At 40.2% G+C, this 24,660-nt stretch overlaps 3 protein-coding genes across 3 annotated transcripts; 2 read left to right on the forward strand and 1 right to left on the reverse strand.

The window, feature by feature from the left end:
• The first annotated feature begins 2,523 nt into the window (after positions 1-2,523).
• On the forward strand, positions 2,524-14,413 carry LOC145476065 (uncharacterized). The gene is made up of 6 exons (XM_081455333.1): positions 2,524-2,918; positions 7,834-8,794; positions 9,517-10,084; positions 10,714-10,913; positions 11,499-11,849; positions 12,639-14,413. The coding sequence occupies exons 2-6, from the start codon at positions 7,839-7,841 to the stop codon at positions 13,063-13,065; spliced, it is 2,502 nt and encodes an 833-aa protein (XP_081311459.1). The 5' UTR covers positions 2,524-2,918; positions 7,834-7,838; the 3' UTR covers positions 13,066-14,413.
• Positions 14,414-14,506: 93 nt separating this feature from the next.
• On the reverse strand, positions 14,507-20,236 carry LOC145476441 (major vault protein-like). The gene is made up of 4 exons (XM_081455376.1): positions 20,155-20,236; positions 19,436-19,529; positions 18,844-18,928; positions 14,507-17,713 (listed from the first exon to the last, which is right to left on the reverse strand). Exons 2-4 carry the CDS (start codon positions 19,516-19,518, stop codon positions 17,657-17,659), a joined length of 225 nt encoding a protein of 74 aa, XP_081311502.1. The 5' UTR covers positions 19,519-19,529; positions 20,155-20,236; the 3' UTR covers positions 14,507-17,656.
• Positions 20,226-24,621, forward strand: LOC145476408 (cyclin-J-like). The gene is made up of 4 exons (XM_081455374.1): positions 20,226-22,171; positions 22,825-23,109; positions 23,464-23,623; positions 24,147-24,621. Exons 1-4 carry the CDS (start codon positions 21,892-21,894, stop codon positions 24,205-24,207), a joined length of 786 nt encoding a protein of 261 aa, XP_081311500.1. The 5' UTR covers positions 20,226-21,891; the 3' UTR covers positions 24,208-24,621.
• Positions 24,622-24,660: the final 39 nt, after the last annotated feature.

Here is a 24,660-nt window from a genome sequence, read left to right on the forward strand (position 1 = left end):
AGAACACAAACTATGTCGAGAACGTGTCCACCGCGATGTGTGAAAATGCTCAAGCTTTAGCTTAAAGTCATGTTTCGATGAAAAGGAATAGATTGCAGCATTTATGAAATCAGCGTGTTCCACGGTTTTCGTTTGTTTTAATTATTCTACAGGCTTTAGTAACGACGATTTCTCTTCATTTAAGAATTCGGCGAAGGAGGCGAGACTGCTAAGAAATGACATACTAAGATTAAGATGTCACAATTAATCGTCCAGATTTACAAACTTTCACATACTGCATAGCAAGAGTTGTGAAAGTCAAGCACGATCTCCTTCACATCGCTTTACAGGTAAATCAGAGCAAACTTTCTCAGTGGAATCCACGCGAAAAAGGATGACGGCTCGACGAGTATGACATCCTCGTGTTGTTCGTGGCGCAATGCACTCCAGTAAAAGTGGCGCAGTGCAGTCTGGTTAACTGCAATGCATTCTGGTAAAAAGTGATGAATTCGAGAATTCGTACCCCCTTCAATATATTCTTCTTAAATCCTGATTATGTTGCTGCTCGCTCGCTACGCTCGCTCTGCAGCAATGAGTACTTAGTCACCCTTTGAGCAGAACTTTTTTTATATTTCCTTCAGCTTGAAAACGGAGAGAGAGGCGGTTCACAAATCTGTTTAGCCGTTACCCCAACTCTTGGGCTAGTCGTTGCGGTTTGCATTCGTTAAACTGTTTTTTTTTAGTTCAAGCGTCCATTTTTATGGGAAACCGATGGTCAAAAATGAGCCCACTGACTATACACGCTTGACTATACTCTGTATCGCATTATTGCTTCGTTCGAAGTCTTTCACATCTGAGACGGATACGTTCGTATCTTTACCGACCGGTCACGGTGAATTTCCTATTTACGAGCATACGATTATCCGTACGCCTGGATCCGAGAGCGTATCTTAGCAACACGCAGAATATACTCAATACGAAATTGACGCGATTAGTGCGGAGCCTTTTTCTCGTTAAGAAGCATATGAGAGAAAGGCTCTGCTTGCTTGGTTAATCCGCAGATGAACTAGAGCTATTGTTCTTGGCGGAAGAGCGGGCGTACAGACGTCTCCTGTTTTCTTCGCTTTTTGCGTGACGCAAACTAAGAAAGCGATGTAGAAGAGTCCTGCACACAGCTGCGGCTATCATGTAGTATCCTCGCAGCTGTTATTTGGAACGTCACGCGTTGCGTGGCATCCCAAAGAACGGCTGGGAAGGAGACTAGCTACAGTGCACCGTACCCGGGAAGGAAGAAATCAGGGTTGAGGTCCTGGTGAGCCTTTTAGCTTCCTTAGCGTGCCGTAGGTTCACCTGGCTCGACACATGAAAACGAATTCAGCCACATTTCGTGAATTGACGGGGGAGGGGAGAGGGAGAGAATCTGGTTGAATTTTGTTGAAAGAGATTAGGGGGTGAAAAATATTGTACGAATTAGGGTAGATGTACAATGGTATGCACTGAGATCGTTATGCCTCCAGCCGGTGCTCGAATGAAGAGAAAAAAGGTACTTGATGGGAATCCCTCCGCTTAACCCTTTAAGGTGGCTGAACACAGTTTTTGATACCTGTGTTTCATTCACCTTTTCTCTAAAACCCTTGATCCCTCGGTCGTCAAAAATGGCAGCAAGCTAGTTAACAACACAAACTTTGGTTTTTTGATGGTTAAGCTGACGTATGTGCCGTTGCCATGGCAACTTAAATAAATATAAACAGGCCTTTAAAATCGGTTTTGTTTATTTGCAGAAAATCTAGTAATTAGATTTTCTTCATAATTTGCATGCAACAAGTTTGTAACGATTCTCACGAGTTAACACCATTTTGCTAATAATTTAAAAGAGAGATCTTTAATTATCTCTTGTTGATTGTTCACTGGAATATCTAGAATTTCCTGTGTTAAAGTTCAATTATTTTCAATACTCCAGTTACTTATTTCCTAAAGTATTTTCGTGCCAAATTTCGTGAAATTCTAATGAGTGGTTCTCGAGAAATAGGCGTATTTCCGAGAGTGCAATTTTAATTCAATCGCAATTTTTTGACTTACTACGCATGCGCTGCATTTAACTGGGTTCTTTCGGTAAGAAAGAAAAAACTGAGAATTGCTGGGTTCTTTGCATCGCTACCTTTTCTAACATATCTTTGTAATAAAAGACTACAGCCATCAATACGTTGCGTTCAATTATAGAGAAAAATAGCACAGATACTGGGAGTGTTGAGTAAATAAAATGATCGCTCTATTGACGGCATGTTTGTTTTTTGCAATCCTTGTGCGTGCGATGAATTGCATCAGCAAAAGCCCGCGCGAAAACTTTGTTCGGCCACCTTAACTCTCAGGAGCAATCGGTGCGTAAAGCCCGCTCTTCAATTAGACGTAAGCATAAGCATAAGCCTACTTATAAGAAGTTTATCCGCTAGTTATGGGGGCCGTGACATTAGCATAAAATAATTTTAGAAGCATAAGAAAACACGATATTGATATTCTTACACAGACCGGTAATGAGAATTACAGAAGTTATCAACATATGGATATTCTCTTGATATAACACCAAATTTCTAGGAATAGCCAACAAAAAAATGCATGGTTCTCAGTTAAGAGAATAGCTTTTATATCTTGGTAGTGAAAGGGTCAAAGATGTCAGATGAAATGATGGAATCTCTGGTTAGAAGGGGTCGCACTATCGACCATGACACGTAATGGGAAGTTCAAATTTGTTCGCGCACATTGTTACGTCTGTCACGTATTAGCTCTCTCTGTCCTTGACTTTTCATGTAGTTTGGAATGAGGAATATTTTTGGATTGACTTCCGGCTCACGTACAGATGATTATTTAGTTCGTCTGCTTGCAAACAGTTACTGGAGTTGTATTGAAAGCCTTTCTGTAGTGCCTCTTTTGAGTATAGACTGGTAAGTATATGATTAAGTCTTACTTTATCAGTAGTTTACATTGTATTCAAAGGAAGGCCGGTTACAAGCTATGCAAAACTTTAAGGCTTTGAACTAAGGAGCTACGACACGGTTCGTGCATTTTGAGAAATTTAGCCGCCTAAACTTTTCAAGTCACTCATTTGTAATCCCGCTGTATCTTCGTAATGCTAAGCCATCCTTGTTCCTTTTCATTTATGTTTACCTCTTGGGTGTTTGTCTAACTTGGTAAACTATAATTTAAAAGATTTTCTTCCAGTTAACGGCAATTTACGAAGCCCCGATAAACAACTCAAATTATCGTCACGTAGCTACTTAGCTTGAAGTCGGCATCCATGCACGAGCTGCTACGCAAGTAATTATAACCCTGTAAATTTTACTCCATCGACACTGAGCTGAGAGAAAATACGTAGTTCAGGTTACAGTTTTCCTTCGGGTCGGTAATTTTCTTCAAATTTGGAGTTTTGGGTCAAAGTAGTGGTCGAGGAATAATCTCTAATTTCTGAGAAAAACTTTTGAAAAAGGCTAAATATTGACGGAGAAATGGCGGTTTTACGTTTTCGCCGGAAGTAAAAGTTTACCTTTTGATTGACAGCCCTATGGCGCGTATGCAATCAACCGAGACGATTTTCACGAATAAATGAGTTGCCAGTAATCGGATACCCGTGTTTGCGAAAAGAACTCTGGGATCGTCAGGGGGCAAACATTGCAAATCGCTAGAAGGAAATGTATGGCGTAAAGCTGTTTCGACGCCCAAAAACATTGTTTTGGGGAGAGATCAACGCTTTTTCGCCTTTGTTTTATCGCAAATGGATTTTGGCAATGTTGATACATGGAAAATGTAAGTTTTTGTTTGAATAACCGTGAAATAAGTGATAAAATTTACCGATAAACTCCCTTTTGCTTGCGTGAGGTTTATTGTGAAATACATTCAAGAGAATATTCAAATTTCAATACACGCCTGATCTCGAGAGGCTACCCGGAGCAAATGGTAGAAAAGACCCTCCGAGAAGTTAAATACTAAGACAGAAAAGAAGCTCTAAAACAGAAATCGAAAATTGCAGAAGGAACTACTGCCCTTTGTGTCGGGCAATTTCACTCAACCGTCAATACCAAACTTCGGAAAGCATAATCACGCACAAATGGCACTTTCAAATACAAATACTCAGAGATATATTAAGGGAGCTACCCTTGATCTGTTATAGAAAAGGAAAATCACTGAAATACGTGCTTGTAAAAGCAAAACAAAGGCTTTGAGCAACACTAGTAGCCACACAGCATGAGTCGCGCGGACTCATTTGTCATTAAATCAACCCCAGACAGTACAATAATCGCCACCGGGCTCATTTCCAGTATTATTTGTACGACTAAGCTTTCAAATAAGCCAAAAGTAGCCTGTACACAACTTAAAAGGCTTTACGGGGTTATTTCCTCTCGATTTACACCTAATTAATTTTGTAATATATTCAGACCATTACGCGATGTAGATTTCAAAATAAACTTCACGCAAGCAACGGAGTTTATCGGTACATTTTGTCACATATTTCACGGTTATTCAAAGAAAAACTTACATATTCCACATATCAACATTGCCCAAATCCATTTGCGATAAAAACGACGACGAAAAAGCGTTGATCTCTCTCAAAAATCGTTTTCTTGTACCTCGAAACAACTTTTCGCCATACATTTCCTTCTAGCGACCAGCAATGTTTGCCCCCTGACGATCCCAGAGTTCTTCGCGCAAACACGGGTATCCGATTACTGGCAACTCATTCATTGACTACTCAGTTGTTCAGCATTGTTGTTCTGACTACCCAGCATTTTTGGTATTAGGTGTAACTCTATTAGCTACCTTGGGAGGGCTGACTTCTCATACGTTTCTTTAGAAAACGCATTGAAGCGTTTACATGCTAGACTGGGTATCCCGCCTACACGGGGCACCCTGTCTACTTGCCCGGGGCACCCGGCTAGGCGGGATAGCTTTTTACCATGTAAACGTTTCGTGTCGGGCTATCCTGGCTCGTCGAGGTGAGATAAACCGCGAAAACATGGCGGCGCGAGGTGAATATTTTTATAATTACCATTTGCCAGTGTTATCTGCCGAACAGAATGACAGTCAGCCTGAAGAAATCAATGTAATAGATGAGTCTCAGGCAGAGAACAGCCCCGTGCCCGTGCACGACGCTGAAATATGATGTCAAATAAAGTTTCTTTGGTCGGCCATTTTGTTTGTTGTGCTTAGCGGCCGCTCAAAAGGTAGCCCACGCAGCCCTATGAAGGTACAGCCCACTCACTGTCCCGGTTAGGTGAGTTGCATGTTAAGGCGGGCTATGTGTGTCAACCCTTCCAGCCTGGTAGCCCGGTTAGCCGGGGCACCCTCCCTCCATGAAAACAGGCCCTAAGATAAAGCTGCACATATTGAATGTATACATGTGTTATATGCGGGGCCGTCGATAAAACCAGGAACATGGAACATTCCGGAACATCTCGAAACATCGAATAATTATAATAATTAAAAAAATATATATGTAAAAATAAATTTTCAAGAATTAAATTACTGCGGTTAGTCAATCACACGCGACCTTAAGCGCAAAAGCATCCAGACAAAACCTAAGTTTTGGTGGACGTCAATCATCTCCGCCCCTTACGCCCGGTCCAAACGCCGCTCTACTCATGTGCCGAACCAAACTTGATTAAGTTCGACTTTAGAGCGACTTTGGAGCGACGGCTGGTTCAGACGGCGTACTTGCGTCGAACTTAATTCGGGAAGCCGGTGGTAACAATTTTCGACGAGAAAATATGCGTTCTGAATTCACGAACTCTGTCCAAATAGAAAAGCTGTGACTAACATTTCGCTGTTATCATGCTGTTGTAGCAATATTTAGGGAAGCAAATTCAAACTCAAGGTTCAGTGTTTATATTTAGACAGGTTTTCTCCCGGTCAAATCGACTTGTTAAAGGGAAATCTAATAAGCTGGGCTATTATCACGAAGAAAAAGCAAAAAAATGAATTTGCGCTAAAGAAACTCGCTTATACAGTCCCGTTCCTCATAAATCGAAGGCATACTGGTATTTTGTTGTCTTTATTTTTAGCGACGACTTTGAGCTTCATGCATGACTGGTCACGACACTCAATTTTGAGCCAATAACGAGTCCCGTTATATGAAAAATAAATTACAGTAATTTACATACATAGATTAGGTTCGTATGAATCAACTGCCGCTCCAACGTGCAGTGCGACAGACCCTGCCGAATTTAATGTTGTTTGCCGCACCAAACTTAACCTGCCGAACCAAACAGTTCACTGATTCAAACGCCGCTCTTCTGCCGTACTTAACTCATCAGTTAGGTTCGGCGCATGAATGGAGCGGCGTTTGGAACGGGTCTTACCGACAGTGGTCCACTCGTAAAAATTGCCATTTTAGTTTTAGTGTGCACGGCTGGCTCACCAAACACACGTGCATTAAATATCCTTGAAATTCATAACTGAAGACGGCGGATCGGGTTCTCAACGGCCATTTCGCATGCATGAATGACCCCGAGATCAAGCATATCTACACGCGAACAAATTATTTCTGCACTTATTTATATTTGTCCAGCCTCGTTCCCAGGGTCTCTCATCTTACCGCCCCCTGGAGCGAGCGAGGATCGCTCCCGGGGGCGGTAAGATCAGAGTCCCTGGGAACGAGGTTGGCATTTGTCCTGGGGCTACGAACTGTACAAGACTTAAATTTCTTATAAACCTTATAATTTTGTAAGGTAATAAGTTAAAAGTTTCACAGGTTTAGTAATGTTCAGTCCGTATCCCCAAGAAAAATACGTGCAGGAATAATTTGAATTGTTCGCTGGCGTGTAGTTTGCATGATCTCGGGTCATTCATGCACGCGAATGGCCGTTGAAAAACCCGACAAACGTCTTCATTTATAGGCTTCAAGGAATATTTAATGCCAGTGTATTTAGTGAGCTAGCCGTACATACCGAAAGTAAAATGAAAATTTTTACGAGTGATTGACAACCGCTAAAATGTTATAATTACAGTCCTAGAAGTACTTAGGGACACACCATGCAACAGTCTATGTTGCTGATCACTTGAGTGTACATAAGTGTTAAATTTGTCTGTTGATTGTGTAATGACGTCTTTGACCGGCTTTTGACAGCTGTATTTTGAAGAGCGTCATTTCGGCAGGTGTCCTTTATGACTAAAATGTCAGTAACCCCGCATGTTTGGGCTGCGTTACGTGTTGTTGATATGTGTTTGCCGAAGAAAATGAAAAGTTTACTTAATCCATAGCAATATTTGACAACAGCATGATAAAATGTGAGATGGTTTTGACGGTTGAGTGACTCGTAAAGTCTAGTAGCTAATTTTAATGCGTTGAGAATAAGTTAGTTCCTGAATCAGCGTAATGTAATAAATTACCGGGGGGGGGGGTTCCCTGACGCACACCACACTATATAGTTATATGCAGCCGCCATATGCATAAGGTGTTGTTTTTGCCTCCTTCCGAGTCTGAAATTAAATTGGGTACGGTTTTGTACACTTTCTTTAACCGGCTGCAGTCTGGAATTGGTTGTGATTTTTAGCAGACGTAACTTTTTGTGATTATTTTTGTCTTAAGACAAGCAGTTTGGGTATGAAATAGGGTACGGAAATTCATTTGATTGTTCTGACATAGATAAGGGTTTCGAGAAGCATACCGCACAACCCTGCTCGAATTTTTCGGGAGTACTCAATTGTATATAGGTTACTAAAACAATCTGTATCAAGAGAAAATGAGGCGATCATGGTCTCTTGTCGGTATATATTCGGTAATACATCACGCAAAGGACTGACCTCGCCTAGAAATTTTGAGATAATTGTGAACACTGTTGTTTTTTTGTTGTTGTTTTCTTTTAGGTACCATGAATACCAAAGAAACTGGTTTGGCTTTTTCGGGCGGTGGCATTCGGTCAGCGGCGCTGTGCTCTGGAGTCCTGCGCAGACTGCTCCAGGAGAAAGCAAAAGTAGATTATGTAAGCTGCGTGTCAGGGGGTGGTTACACGGGCACTTCCTTTCTGGATTGGAAATACCGAAAAGAGAAGAAAGAGGACGACGTTGAAGAATGGCATGAGGAGTTCTTCGACCACATGCGACGAAAAGCAGGGTATTTATGTGACTGGGAGAAGCCACTGATAGGAATCCGAGATACAATAGTGCTGTTCTTCCTGGTGCTCATCGTCACCTTCATTTTGCCGAATGTCATTTATGGGTCTTACGCATTTCCTGTTGCCTTCATCATTGATTACATCTTCGGAAAGTACCTTCGAGACCAGGAGGATTGTGATAATGCTACCGCGATCGGGATTCATCAGAGTGACCAGAACGCCACGCCTCAAGAAATCCGCCAACATTGTCTTTCTCGTCAAGGAACCAAGGCTTCCGCCAAGATTCTCCTATTTTCCATCCTGGGCGTGCTGTTTGGCATATTTTACATTCTATCGCGCAGGTTGTCTCAGAAATTCTCTCAATATTTTAGTTTTCTCTCGGCAATTTGCTTTCTGTTGTTTTCGTTTACTTTCTTCCCGTTTGCAATACATAGTTTCTTTATTAAAATCCCCCTGTGGAGTCGGTTGGTTATTGTGGTGATTGGCGTTGTCCTGTGGTTCTTTCTTCCTCTCTTGCGCAACAAAACATCCTACGGTCTTATAATATATCTTTATTCTTATATCATCTACTGGAAGGTGTACGAAGCTAAGATAGTAGGCATTGTGTTTTCTGTTGAGCTATTTAATCGGTTGCTCTTTGCCTCTGGGTTTATTTTGTGGTTTGTACCCTATTTGGACGCATCACGCAAGAGACTCATCCATGTCTACAACAGGTAAGAAATTAATTGTTGTTCAATGTCTTCGTACATCCACACAGGTTTACTGTTCACTGTTAAAAGTGTGACACAATGGGCAAACGTTTAATGGCTAGTCCCTCAGTACTCTACCCAGGAAGCAAGTTCTTCTAGCCAGAAGTGCAAATGAGTGTTAAGGAATTGTTATTATGAACCGAAAAACATTCTGGGGCCTGAAGTACAGCCTGAGATGAAGTAGGATTCCATGTTGTGGGCCGGAGGGGGGAGGGGGCGGGAGGGGAAATACGCCTAGTCTTTATTCCAGTGCTGGTCCCATATAAGCTTACTGACGAACGAAGAAAGATCTACACTTGTCCTGAATTTGGACAAGGTCCAGTCGGCAGTATTGAGAAATGATGGGGATTTGAATTTTTCTAAGTACAGCACTGAGCTGAAGCTGAATTGCTGTAGCTTTTTGAAAGTAATGCAGCTCATTTCTGGAGTAAAAAAAGACTAGAAAACAGGGAATTGTGACCAAGAGCTAAGCTTAACTTGAAAGTGAATACAATCCATTCATCATTCTTAGAGGACTACAGGAATGTATGCCAACTGAAAGTAAGACGATGTATGCCTTTCAAAAATATCTTACTGCAGTAGTTAGCATCGAGCAGGTGGAGGTTGGTGGATGTTGCAGTGCGACTAAATGTCGACGGTTTTTTGTTTTACTCATTTGGGTTTCTCTTAACCCGATTGATTGGCAGGTGGAGACTTCGAAAGGCATTTTACTCAAAGGAAAGCCAGGTCACAAGGGGATGGCTGGAAAGGTTCCAAGAAGTCTTCTGCCCTTTGTGGACATGTCTAAAGAAAAGCAGTAGACGGAAGTCTAGACAATACACAGAGCAACAGGCGGACATCCTTGGAGATCACGATCCGCGGGCTAATGACCCCATCATCGAAGGAACTAGGCCAGTGGAGAAGAGAGCCTTAAACTTGGGAGATCTAAGGGACATGGAGCCCGAGTACATTTCAAACGTGACCGTCCACGACTGGAAGAAAAACGAGAATTCGGATAGAGATTCTGCTCTGCTGACAATGTCACCTACCAAAATCGAGCGGTTAGATCGCGATCCGTCTTTCGAGCAATTTAAAGGCAAACTGGAACCTCGAGATGTCGAATTATCAGACGCCATGGCCACCTCTGCAGCGGCAATTTCAGGTTATGACTCCTCTCTCAAAATGATCCGCCTCCACACGATTCTTGGATTTGAAATGGGAATCACAATGATCAGCAACTTCAAGGCAATAAAAGCTGAGTCTTGTTTCATGAAGGTAAGTAACTTGTTTAGCCCTTGAAACACCATAATTTCACATGATATGACATAACTTCATCGGGGAGAAGGGATGGCTCAGTGACGAGAGCACTCGTCTCCCACCGCTGTGGCCCGGGTTCGAGTTTGTGTTGGTTCTCGTCCTTGTTCAGGGGGTTTTTTCTCTGGGTTCCCCGGCTTTCCTCCCTCCACAAAAACCAACTCTTCAAAATTTTAATTCGATCTGGAAGCGGTATAAGAAGAGCCACATCGTGGGTGGGCACTGTTAAATTCCATTCTATTATTATTTACATCATATAACTTGGTATGGGGTGGACATTACATGACATAACTTCACATGAGATTGATACTACATGACATAACTTGACATGAAATGGCATGTCACCCCAAGAGACAACACACCATGAGTCTAAAAATAACCAGAGAGGGATGACATTTGGAACTGATATGGCCCTTTTGGGGATTCAGTCTCTTAGTTAGATTCTCTCTTGGCAAGGATATAATATGCTGCACGTAACACCCTCCAAGTCAGAGCGGTTTCTCGAAGGAGAAATCACAAGGCGACTAGCTAGGTTTAATTACCAATTAAAGCTCCATGCATTCCTATACCGTGCTTTTTGTTTACAACAGGTGGTCCCACTTCTCATAAATATTCTCCGTGGTCTTCCATTAATCGTTGTACCAGCCATTTACTATCGTGGAGACAATGGAGCAACGTCAATTGAAGCTGGAGTAATTACATTCTTTGTAATTCATCTTATTTTGGCTTTGATTGGAAGTTTCGCCGACACGGGAACTGAAAATCCAAAGTGGTGGCAGAAGATAGCTGTGTAAGGATGTAACCCACAAATCTGATTTTTACGTCGACATCTCTCTGAAATGATACAGAAGTCTTATTGCACCAACTTCTATATTATTGTTTCGAGGTCAACTTTAAGTTAGCTACTGTAGATTGAAGCATTTCCAAATCAGGAAGTACGTCAGCTTTGGTCTGTTTCGTCAACCTCCAGGGCAAGTCAATGTACCCTTTCGAATCACGGGACACTACATCAATATGTCCGCTTTTTTGGGTGAAACCATCTAGGCATTAACCTCGCTCATACTGTTTTATCCTTACTTTTCCATGGTTCACTGTTAAAAAAAGGATAACGCCAAGTGTTAGTAGGTCGTTGTGAAGATGGCCCACGACCAGTTATGATAGCGTTCATTTGTTTTCAATTGTGGCGTAATACGGTTTAGAAAATCCAACATATGTTGCATCACTAAATCTTTAAAACAAAAGAATAGTGTAAATCCGTCGGATTCCAGTTATACTGTAAAACAAAGGGTCGCCAAAGCTAGGAGGTCATGTACAGGTTGAAGAAACCCTTTGTCTGAACGATTGTCGTTCCTGATATATTTTGCTGTTTTTCAAGGTGGTTTATCGTGCATGTGTCGTTTGTGAATTTTGTGAGAGAAGCTCTTTCCATGGAGAACATCGGCCCCGTCCCACCCCCTGTGATGCTACTCAGCGATGGAGGCCACGTGGAAAATCTAGGGATTTTGCCATTGTTAAAGAAAAAACTCAAGAAGATTATTGTAGTCGATGGCAGTGGTTATACTGATGAGAAGTCCTATGGAGAAGTTCTTCTGAAAGCATTGATGCTCGCTCGTACCAAGCTGAACTGTTCGTTTCTTGGCGAGGGTGGTCGGGACGTCATTTCAGACCTGTTGGAGAATTTTGTGAAACCGCAAAAACCAAATGAAAGAAAACCACGACATTACAAGTTTGTATTTGAAAATTTTTTATTTGAGTTTTCATTTCCTTCCTTTGGTAGTAGACGCGTTGGCTAGTGCAAAAATGTCGCGTTATATAAGGGGTCTACTTGGGGTGTTTTCATGCAAGACACTCAATTGTGCCCTAACGATTCTCTTAGGAACCCACCCATTGTACACTTACCATGCTAAAGAGTTCTTTTTGTTAGGAATGTTTTACGTCCTGGGACGAGGAGCTTGCAGAGGCACTCCCTGGAATTTTTCGTAGAAGAGTACCGTCCGGTTTCGAAGTATTAACGGTGTGGTCCCAATAACGCGCACATCCTAGCGACCACCAAATGAGCGGGGATTCGAGATATCCAGGGCAAAAAAACAGTGGTATACATTGAAACGGGTCCACGCCCCGGGAAACGCTGCCGCAAGTTCGACATAACGGGACTCCACCGTTGTTTTACACTCGATGGTAGTTTTGAACTCTTCACATAGGTACAGTAAAGGGTTTGAACCCGTGAGTAACAGACGATAGCGCTTTGTGATCGTCCGGGAGAGGGTAGTACTGAGAAGGACTGTTGTTGGTGACAGTCACTGACGTTTCCACAATCTATGCGAAAGTCATCATCAGAGTCAAGACTCTGAGTTTGACTTTACTCTGTCGACTTGACTCTGATGATGACTTCCACTCAGTTGTCGAAACGTCAGTCAGTCACCAACAACAGTGGTTCTCAAGACTACCCCATCCGAACGATCACACTACACGGTCGTCTTCATATTGAGTAAAAGAAATGTCTTCTTTTTACTAGATTTAGAGTTGAATACTACCAAGATGACGCTGGCAAAGTTGGAGAAGGTGAAATTCTATTCATTAGACCAAGAGATCCACGAAAAGGTGAAGAAAGCGAAGTCAAAACCTGGGAGGAATTTGGTTTTAATTTGGAGCCACGTGACTGGGGAGATAGTCCGTATCTGACGGAAGAGGACGTCGATAAATTGACCTTCTGCTGCTGTGCGTGTTGCAACAAAAAATCCTGGCTGAGTTGCTTGTCGGTGGCGCTGTGTAACAAGTTCCCCAACACCTCCACGGCCAATCAATTCTTCACTCCATTGATGTTCTCCGCTTATCACCGTGAGGGTTTCCGAGCATGCGTCGAAGCTAATGCTGCTGAATTTCTGAAGGATGACCGAGGTGTCCTAAGACGAAACAGCGAGAATGATAATATTGATGTGTGAAAGACACTTGTGAGCCCGGTGTGTTTATTTTGTCAGCAAGACATTGTGTGTACGGTAGAGTATTATATTTGCACTCAGAACAAAATACAACTGAATTTTATAACCCCATTTTGAGAGTTTTAACTTAACAAGTTTATTAAGAGCTCAACATGCATTTTTACGTTATGGTTTTCTGTTTTTAATTACTTAAGCAATTAATTAATTAAATTAATTAATTCGTAGTTAATTAACTAATTAATTTGTCTTAATTAATTAAGATTCGATGGCCAATATAACTTGATACAGTTTCAAGTTCATGTCTTTTATTTGTATGAGTGTTTAACTGCATTTCCCCGACCCTTTTTATACAGGAATTATGTATGAGCACGATTTTGGTTAAATGATCAATAAGTAGAATGGTTTGCTTGTAAAACAATTAGAACGGATTTCCGACACATTTCAAAAGTTTTGAAATAGCACAACAATCTTGATCAATAGTTTTATGCTTGGATGGCTTTTTATGCGTACGTTAAGTGTAACAACAAACGTTATTCGTAGCTTTTATGACCAGGAAAGAGCTACATTCCTTGCCTTGTTCCTGTTTGTTTTAAATGGCCGATGTAGCTTGATATAGCTTGCAGGTCGGTCGGTTCATGCCTATTATTTGCTTGCGTGTTTACCTTCATTGCAAAGTTGTATATGAGTACTTTAGGTAATAGAAAAATTTGGGTTACAGTAAGATGGCTTGCTTGCAGTTGTACAATAGTTAGTAAAGATTTTAAACAAATCTCGTTATACTTTAGAATATTTTTAGCAACCTACATTAATTTAAGTCCTCAGCCGATTTTTGGTTGTTCTGGGTGAACTTTACCTGTTAGCTTTTGTGCGTGATAATTAATAAAGAGCGTGTGATCTCAGTCATTGCTGGTGGAAATTTTATAAACCCAGTCCCAATAGTGTAAAGACTTAACTTGAGTCCCACTATCTCCATTTTAGATATCTAAACTTTCCATTATTTTGAAGCGCCTAGTGTCAGCAAGAGTACGTCACTTGACAACAAACTCGTTATCATGAACCTTTGCGCCGGTGCTAACGAGGCTGAAAAATGCAGGACTCCAACAGCCCATATTAACGATAGCCGCCATGATGGTTTTCGTATTATAATGAAAATTAGCCACGTTGTCCGCCAGGGGGCAAACATTCAAATGGTTCCCATTTTCCCGAAAATCGGCTCGCCTAAATGGTCAAGTATCTGCACCAAAATCACATTTGGGAGCCAAGTTATGGAACAATGATTTTATTATTAATTTAAGTTTGAAAAAGTTTCTCGATAACTTGACTTATTAACTACGCGAACCGTTTTCTTTTTTATAAAAGCGCCGAAATTCTGTAGAACTTGGAATATCACCCCAATACTGAAACGAAAGCATGGATATGAAAAACAATTATAAGACATAATAAGAAACCAGGTGAAATTTGTCGATTTTAGCTTGTTTGCCCCCTCAGAAATCACGTGCCTGATTTGCATTATAATTTAAAAACAATCATGGCGGTTATCATAAATAAGGCCTACAGTAGAGGTCGTGTTGCTCCCCAACCCCTCCCCTAACGAGGTAACTTGCAACAACGATCGATTTTTCGCGCAACATTAAGAGGGTGCTAAGAGGCAATCATGTTACACGTGTCCATTTTTTAAATATTCTTCACCTTGGGTTGCGAGATTTTGAACGCAAATCAAAAATTTGCAACATGTGGTCGAGCCAAATGTTGCGCGAACAAATCTGCCCCGGTATCATGTTACACGGTTTTCAATTTTTCGCGCAACATTGCTGCGTAAAAATGAAGTTGTCCAGCGTAACACTGGCTCCCGCTACGAGATATGTTCAGTATTGCACCTTAATGAGATTCATCTTCCTCAAAAGAGGTATCAGTGTCCTAATTTATGAAATTCCATTAAAACACCAAAAAATAAAGAAAAAAAAATTCAACCCCAATCGGACATGAATTACTCTGTAAACAATACTTGCGTTCATTTCTGGACATTAGCGCCTGCTACCCTTAGGCTGTCAAGTAACATATGCCGGCTTATTCGAAATGCGGTCGGCATTTGCAACACCGAACGCACTTGGTACGAAACAAGTCACACTTCATGCCTTCTTCGTGGCCTTAAATAAAATCAAATTCGATTTAATGTGCTCAAGCGTTCGTCAGGTTATTTATGAAGAACAAAAGCGCCAACGAGCGGCGAAGGACAGAAGGCAATATAATGCCTGAGGCCCCGTCCACACGTATCCGTATTCGTTTGAAAACGCAACTTTTTTTTCGCGTCCACACGTAACGTTTTCGCATCGACCCGACTGCGCATGCTTGACGCATGCGTATTCGCTATTATACTGATAGTGTGACGTCAGCGTTTTCGAAAAGTTCCGTTTGCGTCCGTCCACACGTAAACGCGAGAACAGCGTTTTCAAAAAGTTCCACTCTGTAGAGCGTTTTCCAAAAGTTCCGTTTTCAGCGATCGTTTTCGTCGGATACGTGTGGACAGAAGCCGTATCCATAAAGAAAAAGTTGCATTTTCAAATAAAAACGGATAATTGTGGACGGGGTCTAAACGCCGCCATGGAATGCTGTAACCCGCTCCGCGCTGAAACAAACCGACCACCTGATCGTAGGTTACAATTTCTCATGAGTTGAAAGGATGTGATCACGTTTTCAGCAAAAATAGCTCGATTTGCTTAGTCAATTTTTACTAGGCAGGTCTGAACTGAAAAGACGTCGGTTTCCTCTCAGGGACAGATCAACAAACAAACAAAACTAAAAGATTTGTTTCGTAAAGAAACGAGAACAACTAAATAAATGGATATTGCGAGAAGGGAATTCGTGTCTCCTGCAGCGAGGCTAGCGAGAACAGAGCTTACCGCTTGAAAGGATCAGAGGCTAATATCATCCCTTACACTTAGAACAACAGACAACGCCGCCTCATTGTGTGCTTATGTTGTTACATTAGCATGTAAGTGTTTAGTCTTAAGTGTTCTTGTTGTTTACTTATTCGTGTAACGTGCAATAACGAATATTTTCATGCTGACTTCCAGGCCTAGTTCAGAGAATTCTGTATTACTTCGTCTGCACGCCAAGACATTAAAACAGTTGTTTTGAAAGCCTTTCAGTGGTGCGCCTATCGATTAACGACCGGCATGTATCATTCTGTCTTTGTTTTTATAGATATATATATTTTTTGAGAATATAAAGTACTTTATTGGCTTCCTGCACTACTAGTGACTTCAACAACTATCACATATATCGCCCAACCTACTTTACATTGGTTTCAACAGTACTATCGTTAACATTTCTCTTATGTTTAACTAAACTACTTTCATGTAAGGTTTTGCACTTTTGCGAGGGGCATTTTTTCGTAGCTAATGACTAAAGCTTTCTATTCTGTACTTAAATAAGACTTTATTAACAAAGACAGAAAGGTAAATAGCTTGGTTATGCATCTTACTGGTGTATATGTAGTATTTCATAAATAGGATTAAATTAAATTTCTTTAATATTTCTTTTTCGCATGGGCCAGATATGATACCAAATAGTTTCTCTTCAATTGTTAGAGCAAATGTTGAGCTGTTAGCAGCGTTAAACCAGTCAATTACGTTGTTCACGAAAATCTTTACAAATCGACAGTTAAGAAGAGATCAATTGAATCTCTCTCACATTGTCTTTATAATACCCCGCCACGGCACAATGGTAGAAAGGTTATAAGCTATGCCTAACTTCAGGCCTTCGAATGTCTCATATATGAATTAGAGGCAGAAACATTCATAGGCCTAGAACGATCTCCTTAAACTCACGAATCTCAGTCGAAATTTGTAACCATCCGCTGAAGCGCTCACCACATTCACCAACTTTGTCTTTTTCACAGATGGCACAGCCTGACAAGCTTTACGCGCGCTTTCTAACCGACAAACATCACGAACAACCTCCACAAGCGCCGCCGGTTCACTCATGAAAACCTTTTCTCGTAAGTCATCGCTGATTGCCACTACTTGAATAAACTGATCTCTTGCTAGTTCCACCTTGAACGAATAAGCTGCCTCTGGGTAGGCATTTTCCACTAGCTCCATCAAATTATCGCCAAATGCTTCGAAATCCTCATTCGACCTTTGATACCTGGGACCCGTTTCTCGAAAGCCCCGGAACCTTTTCGGGCTCTGAAAGCCATAACAAAATCTCGAACCTTACAATTACAGGGCTGTTTTATTCACATATTCTTAATATAAACAGAGGATCCCTTCATACACGAAGTTTCAGGCGTATACACTTCTCCGTTTTTAGATACAGATGAACTAAAAATGGCTTTACGGGCCCGAAAAGTTTCCTGGGCTTTCGAGAAACGGGCCCCTGGCCCGTAACTGCAATTTATACCTGTAATCTTCCTTCGCCTTGCCCGAATCAAACCTTTGAACCAATTGTGACGTGAATTCCTCAAAGGTTAACGATCCCGAAAGCTTCAGAAGCTCAACCGCTTTGTTCGCTGGTTGATCCAGCAAGCACTTATGTCCAGGATTGAACGCAAGTATTTTTTAATTTATTTAGTACTTCAAATTTGGCAGGGTTATTTGACATTGTTTCCGGGGCAACGGTACACAATCACTCTTGTCTTGTCTCGGCCCTAATGCATTTAACATAAAACAAAATAATATATGTAATATGTAAAAGTGAAATGCTCAAATTTTTGAGCACTTTCAAAATGGCCAAAAAATCTAGGGGACGTTCTTGCCTGTGGCCTTTCAATTGTCGCAGCAGTTATTTACCTGAGGGAAATTAACACATTAGTCTACATTGTTTAAGGAATATGCTCATCATAGTCATACCAATTTCACTGAACAACATTGGGTTGAGTGCCACGAGTTTGTTTTACATGTTTGCACAGGTTCATACATGGTTGCCTCATGGTATGTCAAAGAGGCGCATTTTATTGGGTCTCTGTAAAGTGAGGACCGGATGACGGCGGATGGCGGATGGCGGATAGAAAAATGCGGATGGAAAAATGCGTAAACATACAATAGAACACTTTCGATATATTAAAATTCAGCTTATCCTGCCAATCTGAAGATGAACCGGCGCTTTCACTAGAAAAGCACACCTTCAAGGAAATGGTTAGCAAAGATTTCGAGAAATAAAGATAAGGCCGAAGTTCAATCGACCCTTGTGTCCCTTGTGCAGTCCACTTGCGACAGACACCTTTGCACACGTGTTGTGCACAGTCTTTTGCACATGCGAACACTCTGCGTGCCCAGCAAACTTGTCGACTAGGGTACGGTGGGTATATAGCCGATCTGTGACCGTAGAAGTGTTTCACTTATTTTGAAAATGCTGGTTTTCGGCAGAGGAAATTTTCTGAGAGGTTATTAGCCGAAGTCCTTCGATGTGGTAAAAGACAGAGTCTGAATAATTACTGTTCCTTGATCAAAGTCTTTTCGTGCTTTTTTTTTAATTTCACTTTTTTCATAATCGGCGTAAAAAATGTTTCGATCTATGAATTCTCTAGGCCCAATTTTACAACTCAGAATGTAAGAAAACATCGTAAACTTATTTCCCCTGGTCCCGATATTATCATTCGCATTTTGTCATCCGCGTTTTATCATCCGCGTTTTTTCATCCGCATTTTATCATCTGCATTTTATCATCCGCATTTTATCATCCGCATTTTTCCATCCGCATTTTGCTATCCGCCATCCGCCATCCGCCATCCGCTGCCATCCGGTCCGCACTTTACAGAGACCCCATTTTATTAGACACCTGTTCTCTTGTGACTGAAGGATCAATCGATGACTCAAAGTATGCCATTTTTCGTATGTCTCCACTGCCAATTCCTCCACCATTCCTAAACACAACAAATGAAGATTCCAAATACCAGTGAGATTTATATAGCTTACAGTACCTATGTATATTTACTACTAAAATATAATTTTTACTTGGCTTTAATGAAAACAATTCTCTTGATGGAATTCCAAGATTAAATTAAGTTTCAGTTCAGTTCTGTTCGTCTGTCCATCTGAGATTTCTGTCAGTCAGTCAGTCAGTCAGTCAGTCAGTCAGTAAGTCAGACACACAGATAGTACGTCATCAGTCAATCAGGCAATCCGTTAGTCAGTCAGTCAGTCAGTTAGTCAATCAAGCAGTCAGTGGGTCAGCCAGTCAGTTAATTAGGCAGGAAGTCAGTCAGTCAGTTAGTCAAATATCAGGCAATTGGTCAGTCAGTCAGTTATAAGTCAAATATCATGCAATTGGTCAGTCAGTCACTCAGTCAGTCAGTCAGTCAGTCAGTCAATAAATCAGGCAGCATTACAAAAGACAAGTAATACAGCTACAATAAACAATCAAGACTCACTTAAGAATATTTTCCACATCATCAGTCAGCTCCTTTTCCCACAGTTCCTCATAATCCCTCAGTAGATAAGACTGTGGCCCCATCACTGCTCATACTTAAAACAAAGAACATGGCAACAATATCTGTTGGTGATCTACAAAGTTATGGTGAAGGACATTCTTAATGATTGACATAGTTTTAGATTCTCACAGCACCACTTTGAGTGTCCCTGACATAAATTCCATCATTTTCACAAAGGGGTATTGCTCTCCTGAAAATTTAATAATATTGCAATGTACAGTCATGTGCCAAACTTAATATGTTTTTTTAAAGGTCATCAGTGAGTTTGAAAGTTGTACCATTTATGATTATGTAGACACTTTTTAATTGAACATTTCAAACATGGCAGAGCTATACCTGATTTTCTTAAGCCTTGTTAACAATTCAAGACATGACACTTCCTTTAAACTTATATTAGTTAGCAATAGAGATTTTAGCACTTGAGGTTTAACTACATCAAAAATCTGAGAAAAAATTAATTCTTCTTAACAGCCATAGTAAGAAACATCTTTTAATATGCAACCTTAACTTTAACGAATACAAACATTAAATTTAACCAAAAAACAAAAATGAAAAAAAAAAAAAAGAAAAAAAAAAAAAAAAAAAAAAGAAAAAGAAAGAGAAAACATCTTTCCATCCTACAGATACTAAGCTATTCATAGGAAGACAGTAAGTCAAACCTTCTTGATTTAACAGTGACTTCTATTGGTGGAATGTACTCAACTGGTCCAAAGATCATCCAGCGATCACCAGGGGAACAATGACACTTCTCTGCAGCAAGAGGGAATTGATACTATTGCACGAGTGTTTTAAATAAGGAATTACTAAAGTAATGATGACTTGATGTGCAACCACGAGAACATAAAATCAATATTAATATGATATTCTTTAAAACCAATAAGCAGTGGCTTCCAAGGTTTACATAGTTTACTCTTTATAGAGCTGTCATCAAAATTATGATCCACTGCTGACAGGACCAGAGTTTCATCTGCTTCTAGAATACATTATTTCAGTATGCCACCTTCTAAATCCTCCCCTGAAAGTAAGATAGATGTAAATAACCATAATTAGTGACAATAAACTTGTAACATATTCACCTAATGACATAACACTATCATCACAATTGTCATGTACATAGCTATCTTGATGCCTTAGTGCCCTGTTAGTTTCTCTATTAGTCTTAAGGAGCTCAGTCACAACATTTCAATGTGTTATTTTGGCCAAGTTCACAATTACCTTTAGATTGAAGGAACCTGAAAGTAATAGTTTACTAAGATAGAAAAACACCAAAGAGATCATAATAACCAATAAAGGAACAAGGATGGTTAAGGATCAAGAAGATTAACACAGATTACAAATGACAAACTTGATCCATAATAACCATTAACCAAAGGCCTTCATTTGGTCCAAGACATGGGAGAACCCTGACTCCAGATTTATATCCTACACAGCAACAAAACAAAACATATATTTAACATTTTTTTATAATTTAATATTGCATTTGGTCAGATGTAGCTTTGTCTACAAATTGGTGATATTTCATTCTAGTCTTATTTGATTCAGTAAAGTTGAAAGGTTGATTAATTAGTATGGAAAGCCATAACTTTCTTATGTGGTTGCTTATCATTATTTGGTGTGGTTTCTTCATTATGTGTTGTAGTTACTTCATTATGTTGTGTGGTTTCTTCATTATGTCCTGTAATGTAGTCCTCACGTGATGTGTTTTATCATGATGTGGTGTAATAACTTCATTATGTGGTGTGGTTCTATCGTGATGTATTGAGGTTGTTAAGTTATGTCTTGTGCTCTTGTCATGATGTAATGTTGTGTTGTGTTGTCTGGCATCTTCGCTGTGTGGTTTAATCTTTATGTGATGTGTTTCGTCTTTATGCCTACCTCATTTCCGATACCAAGCTCTAGTACCCAGGCTTTATTCCCTCTCACTAACTGGTTAAACCAATGGTTAAACCGGTTTTTAGATGGGTCCCAGTTCCTTCTCTTCCCCGGCGTTGAAGACAACAAAATGACGGGAATAAGTAATGACGTTTTGTCAGCTATACTTGATAAGATGCACCTTGGTCATCTTATTGAGAACTTCCAGCGTGAAAAGGTAACTGTGGATCAAATACGTGTGCTAGCTTCTGTCGCACTTCTTTATATACCCAGGGCATTCTGGGTCGCTCTTTATTTGGAGCTTTTCGTCACCAGTACTTCTTGGGCGCCTTTCTTCCAAATTTGGTATTTGTACATTTCCCGGGAAAGTCAAATCTCGCGCGTTGCATCACTGTCCATCAAGCTCGAACTCGAAGCTTGCCCTCGCGTTTTTGACGAAATGTTCGGGGTTTCAGTAGAGCCTTTAACGTAAAAGATAGGGATCAAGTGTCGCTTACAGCCTTCTTTGAAGCATTTCCGAAAGGATGATGGTGGAAAATGAGTGGTGGAAATCGCAACTCGCACTAGAAATCCACGACGTTCTTCGTGAAAAGGAAACGAGATTGCCACCTTTCACTTCGTCCTCGCCTCAGTTGAAGCTCAGGCGTTTTCTCGTGGACTGGCTCGCTGTCTTCTCTGAGAAGATTAAAAGCTCACATGGAGTGCTTCATTTAGCTGTTTATTACATGGACTTTTTTATGGACAAGTTTGATATCGACGAACGCCAACTTTATCTCGTCGCATTAACGTGTTTGCTGCTGGCAGGTAAGCTAAACTAATTAATGTTATAGCCATTGGAAGTTAAAGATCTCATCAGCCTACAGTACACATAATAAAAAAACAGGACCGTAAGATGACACTGACATTAACTTGCTCTTCTTTAGGCTCAAATTTAGACATGATTTCCTTGATTTTCCAGTTCCGGTCTCTGTGTGTCGAATTAAAAATAAAGAAATAAGGGAATTGATAAGTAAACCAATTCAATGCCTTTGGGCTTTTGATTGTTTCATCTTTTTAGCTAGATTGGCCTAATAAATTGTTCCCGTTTTTATCTTTATTTCGTTTACATACAAGAGGTCACAAGAGGATCAGATATTTCCTTGTTAGCCTTGGTGCCCCAAAGGGATTTCATAAGGGATTTAAAATTGTTTTCCAGACTGGAAATCGTAATTAACACTTCGCTTTCTTAAAGAAATTAAAGGTATCAAAATGTGTCGTCATGGTTGGAACTAAACCTTCAGTTTAATTTTCCCGAGGCTCGATATGCTAAGTGCTGCTTACATTTCAAGGAAAGCACCATCTGAACATAAGATCATTTCACAGTTTTTCCTCTTTTACCTTAAATTCTTTCAGTAACAGAAAGGTAGGGGAAAATGTTTGATTCAAAGCTCTGACAATACTTTTATCTTTTGTTTCAGCCAAGTTTGAAGAAAACGAAGAAAAAATTCCTACCATATCAATATTGAATGGCTATGTCCATAATCTGTTCAGTACAGCAGAATTCCATCAAATGGAACTCCTTCTACTCAACTTTTTCTCCTGGAATTTAGACTTGCCTACACCTGTACACTTCATGGAGTATTATCTGATACATGCAATTTCAGTGCAGGACTGCCAATCAGGAAGGAGTCTTGATGACTGTACTAAACCAATGGCTTATACCAGGAAATATGTTCATTATTTCCTGGAGATTGCTTTACAAGGTGAGATATGAAAACATAAAATACTAGTTTATACAGAAACATAGTAGGATGACCTCATTCAATGTGTTGCAACTACCACGCCCAGTTTCTATCTGAAGCTTAAAAGTAGTGACCACTCAGCGAATGTGACTAGCAATAAAACCATACCCTCCTAGCTGGACCTAAAGGTTCTTAGTCCAGACACTTTGCTCTCACAGTGCCTCTGTACACCCAGGTGTATTTAAATAGATACCAGAGAATTGTTAGTCAGGCAACATGACAAAATGCTTGGAAGTTACTAATAAAATAAACTAACATATATAGGGTACACATACTATTGTGTAAGTTAACCATTTCTGCTCTTCTCCCATTTAGATCATTCTTTCCTGGGGTTTCCTCCTTCAGTAATAACATCAGCAGCAGTCGCAGCATCAAGGCTGCGCCTTCATCTTTGCCCATCCTGGACACCCCTTCTAATCAAGATAACATCATACACATGGGAACAGATTGCACCTTGTGTGAACATCATGTTAAGGTAGGAGAGGATTTTATATCTTATAATATGAGACAACTTCATGTTGGAAGAAACTAACTGGACTTAGTAAGAATTGCCTCCAACATCTTATCTGTTGTATGTTTAAACATGATTATTTTAAAAACTTCTATTTGATCTTAATTTCTGAATTTTAATTTTTTTAGTTACATAGAATTAATTTTATTGTGTACTGTTACTCCATATCCTTTTATCTTGTTATATATTTCACTGAAAAGCCCCAAGGGGGACGTGAAATAAACCTATGTATTTAATTATCTTGTCACTAAAAGTGTCATTGGGTGATTAGCACTCAGTTTCTCCTTATATTAGCCATACATTATCAAGCAGTAAGGTAATGAGAATTGGATACAGCATCAAAAATGTTTTCCTTTTACCAGCCAACTTCCAATGCCAACTTTAAATGAATTATGCAGCAACGAGGAATTCACCTTCCTGAGAATTAGCTAGACGTAAAAGTCATTATGTTAGCTAAGAGCATTTTTTTTTATTAACATTTTTTTAGAGCACATGATGCAGATGAGAAAGCCATGTCACAGCAGAAAGCAATAAATGCCAAAGGGTGAAATGCCTTTATGAGAATAACTGGAAAGAATAACAATAGGAATGGACGATAATGCACATTATAAGATGGACTCATATACATACACAGCTCCTGGTGTGAAATTTGAATGTCAACTAGTGAACAATTAATTTTAGCACCAAAACCCAGCATCCTCTACAGTGTGATCAATTAATTTTCAATTTTACTAAAAATTACTGATTCATACGAAATGTAGTCTTCAATGACTTGCACCGGTTAACTAAGAACCGATATTACCCTCTCTGAGGCAACTGTAAGTTGATATTAACTGAAATGTAGCCATGGCACATCTGTTCCATGTTACGACAACAGCTCTATCACAGCCATTGAGCCACTTATCCTCAATTTGTTGTACTCGGCATTTTTGGCCAGTAATGGTTAATCTTGTTTTCAGTGTGTTGGTTCCTTCATACATTCATCATTGGTACAAAGAACA

This window comes from Orbicella franksi, chromosome 2, assembly GCF_964199315.1.
Source record: "Orbicella franksi chromosome 2, jaOrbFran1.1, whole genome shotgun sequence".
Classification (NCBI taxonomy): domain Eukaryota; kingdom Metazoa; phylum Cnidaria; class Anthozoa; order Scleractinia; family Merulinidae; genus Orbicella; species Orbicella franksi.

Excerpts from the sequence above, each read along its gene's own strand:
- LOC145476065 (XM_081455333.1), top strand. The coding sequence starts at position 7,839 with ATGAATACCAAAGAAACTGGTTTGGCTTTTTCGGGCGGTGGCATTCGG. Across the intron at positions 10,914-11,498 it reads TGGTGGCAGAAGATAGCTGT|GTGGTTTATCGTGCATGTGT; the intron begins GTAAGGATGTAA and ends CTGTTTTTCAAG. Across the intron at positions 11,850-12,638 it reads AGAAAACCACGACATTACAA|ATTTAGAGTTGAATACTACC; the intron begins GTTTGTATTTGA and ends TCTTTTTACTAG.
- LOC145476408 (XM_081455374.1), top strand. The coding sequence starts at position 21,892 with ATGATGGTGGAAAATGAGTGGTGGAAATCGCAACTCGCACTAGAAATC. Across the intron at positions 22,172-22,824 it reads AACGTGTTTGCTGCTGGCAG|CCAAGTTTGAAGAAAACGAA; the intron begins GTAAGCTAAACT and ends CTTTTGTTTCAG. Across the intron at positions 23,624-24,146 it reads TGTGTGAACATCATGTTAAG|AGCACATGATGCAGATGAGA; the intron begins GTAGGAGAGGAT and ends ACATTTTTTTAG.
- LOC145476441 (XM_081455376.1), bottom strand. The coding sequence starts at position 19,518 with ATGGGGCCACAGTCTTATCTACTGAGGGATTATGAGGAACTGTGGGAA. Across the intron at positions 18,929-19,435 it reads GATGTGGAAAATATTCTTAA|GAATGGTGGAGGAATTGGCA; the intron begins GTGAGTCTTGAT and ends TGTTGTGTTTAG. Across the intron at positions 17,714-18,843 it reads CTTCAGTCACAAGAGAACAG|GGCCGAGACAAGACAAGAGT; the intron begins GTGTCTAATAAA and ends TAAATGCATTAG.